Source organism: Nestor notabilis, unplaced genomic scaffold, assembly GCF_000696875.1.
Source record: "Nestor notabilis isolate BGI_N333 unplaced genomic scaffold, ASM69687v1 scaffold17765, whole genome shotgun sequence".
Taxonomy (NCBI): domain Eukaryota; kingdom Metazoa; phylum Chordata; class Aves; order Psittaciformes; family Psittacidae; genus Nestor; species Nestor notabilis.
The window spans coordinates 15,910-20,783 of NW_009930897.1; the positions used below are offsets into that span (position 1 = coordinate 15,910).

At 53.9% G+C, this 4,874-nt stretch overlaps 1 protein-coding gene across 1 annotated transcript in view; it reads right to left on the reverse strand.

Annotated features, from left to right (window-relative positions):
* Positions 1 to 507: 507 nt before the first annotated feature.
* Positions 508 to 4,874, reverse strand: part of RBPMS2 (RNA binding protein with multiple splicing 2) — a gene marked incomplete at its 5' end in the record, with an annotated part of 14,522 nt that continues 10,155 nt past the window's right edge. The window contains one exon of the mRNA XM_010015639.1: positions 508 to 570. Coding sequence (XP_010013941.1) covers positions 508 to 570 — 63 coding nt within the window. The remainder of the gene's footprint in view (positions 571 to 4,874) is intronic.

Sequence of the window (4,874 nt, forward strand, 5' to 3'; positions counted from 1 at the left end):
AGGATGTCCTGGGGCAGGAGGAAGGGAGAGATAGATGGATGGATGGATGGAGGCGGCGCATGGCCCACGGTGGCTTCACAGTCCAGGGATAGGGATGCTGGCAGCCCCTGGGGAGCACGCCAGGGCCGGGTGCCTTGTCACCAAACCAAACCAAGAGGAGTCTGAGCGATCGTCCCTGGCACATCCCTCCAGAGAGGCAGGGAAGAGGAACACAAGCTGAGGAGAGACGCTGCAGGAGAGGAGCAGCAATGAGTGGGGCTGGATGGATCTGCTCCCCAAGCAGCACCCACAGCCCCTTCCCCACCCTGGGGCCTGGGGGGCCTCCCTGGGGATTCACTCCCCAGAGTGGATTTGGTTCCATCATCCATCACTGTAACCCAACAGCATTGGGTTGATGTGGGGGGCTGAGCCCAAGCTCCCATCCCTCCTCCCCACAAGAGTCCAAGGAGCAAGGGATGAGCAAGACAAGCACCTGGCTCCAAGAGCCATCAATTACTTACTAACAAACTAACAAAACTGACGAGACTTCCATCCTTGCTGGGTAGCTTCAGAGGGAGGATACCAGCGCATCTGGAAAAGAAAGCCATGCCAGAGGTCCATGATCCAGGATTATCTCAGCCAGAGCCTAAACCATCAGCTCCCTGAGGCCATGTATAAAGTCCACTGAGTTCAGGATGTCTCCAGCATGGAAAATGAGGCTCCAGGGTGAGCCACAAATACTACCCGAATAGCATCCCAACCTGGGGCTGCACTGTGCCTGCAACCAGCCCTATACTGGCCGGCTCTGGTGGCTCATGCAAGGACAGACTCAGGCTGACCAGGCACTGGGACCTGGCCAGGTCCTCCCCTAAGGAGCACAGCAGGGTCCCACACATCTCAAGGGCATATTGGCATAACCAGAAGACAGCCCCCAAATACACACCCATGCCTGGCCCCTGGCCACTACAGCACACAGAACATCACCCTTCAAGCTGGGAGAGCTCCTCACCACCAAACTATATATGAAGCTTACCACTGCAGAAGTGTGCACAAGGAGGGGCTGTTCCCCCGCCCCCCCAAGCATGCTCCCACTCCCACACCACACCCCCCCAAATTTACACCCTTCCCCCTATTCAGGCTAAAGCAGGCAGAGGCAACTCACGTTGGGCATTCAGCATCCCAAGGTGGTGGCCACCCTGTCCTCAGCCAGTAGGAGGCATCTCAAGACCACACATTTTAACCAGATCACCCCTAACATGACACGCATTGGGTAAGAACTGGCTCATCCACCACAGAGAAGACCCATGGAGTTTTCTAAGCCACAACCCACCCACCAGAAAAGGCTCCAGGCAAACCACATCATAGGAAGAACTTGGTAGAGCTGCAAACCAGCAAGACTTGGAGGCTTCCCTAGCAGGTCATTCCTGTCACATCTACTGCTCAGGCCTGCTCCTTGCCAAGGAAGGACTGCTAGATGGGGACCCAACAAGAGACATAGGAACAGCAACTGAACAGACTTTCCAGCCTGTCAGTAGATGCAGCAAGCTGGCAATGTCCAGTAGAATAGCAACAGACATCCGGATGTTCCCATTCGGTCTGCAAGACCGGTACATCAGGCTGAGCTAAGACAGCAGCTTCATGCCCAAGAGCAGCAGGAAAAGTCTGTATCACTCGACTGAGCACAGATCAGAGCAGGAGCAGCTCATGGTTCAGAACTGCTGCCGCAAATGGAGCTGACACACAGCATCCAGCCCCCCTCTCCTCCCTCCACAGCTGGTGCTGACAGGCATCAAAGAGCAGCAGCTACATTCAGGGCTCTGGCTACCAGCAGAATGATGGACTTTAAGATGAGCAGAAAGTGCAGAAAACCCTCTGGAGCCCGGTGTGAACTGTTCCCCTTACTAGACCATCCAGGCAAGGTTGTCCCCTCGCCTGAACAAGCCTGGCTGAATGCTCTCCTCCCAGGCACATGCACCACGTGCCAGAGGAAAAACAACAGTATTCCCAGAGCAGCTCCAACCCCCACGCATGGCACTCTCCCACTAAGAGGGACCCTTGGTCAAGGACATTCAGGCTTTCTTGAAGCAAGGACCTAGGTCAGTCGGGCAAAGTAAGAGAGTTGCAGCCACAGCCAAAGCATCTAGTTTGGCAGAAGCTTTAGAGCTTCTCTAACCCCTATCTGGCTGTACCCAGCAAGGGTAAATCTGCCAGCCAGGGCTCTCGCCAGAGTCAGGTATCCCTTGCAGACTCTAAGCATTCAAGAGAACTCAAGAAAGCCAGAGCAGGTTGAGATGCAGCTGGCAATGAGGAGGAGACAGGAACTGGCTATGTTCTAACCAGGCAAGTTGTCCAACTGATGCACTGCACAACTCCTGCAATGCAAGTCTTGCTGCAAAGTTAACCAGGAGTGGAGACACAGACCTGTGCCCCCAGTCCCAGCTGTCCAGAAGCTGTAAAACAGGCCTTCAGAAGAGTCAAAACTGAGAACTGGGACCCCCAGAATCTCAGTGACAGTCCTTGGATTACTCCTCAACCTAGGCACATGCACAGTCTGTCCCTTCAAACCCTACTCCCTTTACCCCTGTAAGATGCACACATCTGGCACCCAATGGGGAGGCCAAGCCAGAGGCGTTGCATTCACTCCTTCATGTGGAGACATGCAGCAAACTGCCAGGACCTTGACACTGCAGCATCCTTACAGGAGCTGGAAGGGACAATAAGCACACACCTCCCAGAAAGCACAGCTGCCTGTGATGGCCAAGTCCTCCGTCCACAAGCACAAGACCTGCAATGCCAGTAACTGAACAGCTTCAAGCATGATTCAGTGACCTCAAGTCTGTCTTCTTGCAATGGCTCCCACAGGGAGGAGCCCTGCACATCAGGTTAGAGCTGCTGGATCACAGCTCCTGTTCAGGCACCAGCACCACATTTGAAGCTGTCTATAGCCTGGCACACTGGGCTGGTCAGACTCCTTGCCAGACATCTTCATGGGGCAAGTGTCACTAAGTCAGCACCCACCTGGCCCCATAGCTTGCTCCGTGACACAGCAGCCAGATGCGTCCCATTCAGTCTAGCCTTGGGTGGAGGGAATCAAGGGCATGGACTTGACCAAGACTCTCTCCCGTCGTCCCATCTAGTGCTATGAACAAAATGCTATCTTGATGCCATGCACACTATGCCTTATACTTCTCCATCAACCTGTAAGACACATCCAGATCAGCCACACCCTTGCTGCCCAGCCTGAGACCACCATGCTGGTATGGGGCATAGTTATCTCCCTCCACCAACACAGGCCAGGAAGGCAGCAGCCTGGTACAGGCAGCAGCATCACTGATAACTATGGGTCCACCACAGTGCAAGGACAGAGGTTCCTTCCTCCCCTCAGCCCTGTCACCAGGAGATGCTTGCTCAGCAGAGCCACATGTCCTCAGCAGCCACAGCCTCCTCCAGGGCCGAGGTTTCACACTCCAGCACCCTCCTCTCTGCAGCTGGAAGTAGTTTGTTTCCTCCTGCCCAGCAGCAACAGGAAACTCCCCCTGCATTCAAAAGGCTGTGAATGCTTAACCCTGGGAGCTGCCTCCATCCCACGCCAGACTCTGTGTGAGCAGCACGGCTCTGGGTAAGCGGGCACAGCAGCCACACACATGCAGGATGGTCATCACCAAGTCCAGCTCTTCGTCCTGGCCTCAGGTGTCTGAGCCACTTCTGCCCTATACACACACCCCACCCCAGGCCTGGCCAAGCTTCAAGTTTCAACAGAAATCCTGTTTGTTTGGGGTTTTTTTCCCCTAGAACAGGCACTGTCTGTAGTTCCGGCATTAATAAGCCTCCACTTCTGATGGAGCACCTCTCCTTGCCTTCCTCTGTAGGTCTTAAATGCTCATACACCAAATACAGCCACCCTGACTCACAGTGGCCCCACATGCCAGTAGCACAGAGGGGCTCAGCCTGGAGGCTGGCAGGAGCTTGTGCAGATGCAGTGATCCTGGGCACAAGCCAAGGCTCGGACATGCTGGCAGGGTGAGGAAATGACTTGCCAGGTCTTTCAGCCCAGAGAAAGAATAAGGACTTGATGGGATGAGGCAGGAACACCCTTCATTGGAGGGATGTTTCTGAAACCAGCAGAAAGCACCAGAAGAACCAGATTGGAGGCAGCAGCTAGGCAAGAGGACAGTTTTCTCTTCACATCCACAGTGCCTCAGCACCTTGCTTCTGCCACAGGAGTAGAGATGTTCTACAAACAGGGGGCTCCTGGAGCCATCTAGAAGAGACCACCAGCACCACAGGAGAATGTACAGGATTGTCCCTAGAGGATTGTACCCTGGCAGGCCAAGCCAGAGCACTTGCCCATGGGGAGCAAGTTTCTCCAAGGGCTTTCAGAATATCTGAATATCTCTCAAAATACTATGTCTGTCAAGGAGGAAGATGAGAAAGAGTGAATGGAGACATCCAGCACTCAATGAGGAAAGTAGAGCAAGGGAGGCTTTACTGGAAGAGACACAGTGTTTCTGTAGCTGCATTATCTCACAGTTGGAGAGGGGTCTGTCCACACCACTGCAAACATCACACCTGCCTGTGGGGATGACACAGACACCACCAGCTCACTGCAGCCAGCCTTGAGCTGCTGTGTGCAACATCTGTCCCAGGAAACAGCTGGAGAACATGAATTTGTGCTTTTGCCTGCCACCTTCCAGGGACCAAATGAAACACCCAGAAGTGAAGAGCCTTTCCATTGCTGCAGCACAAGACCAGAAGTACCTAAATGGTAAACAGGATACACACCCATCAGTGCTTCACTTTCCTTGTTGGGTCCTCCACTGCCTCTCCCAAATACCCTCAGAATTTAAGTTTCCCATCTTGCCCACCATCCTTATGGAAAGTAATTCCTTCAGCAG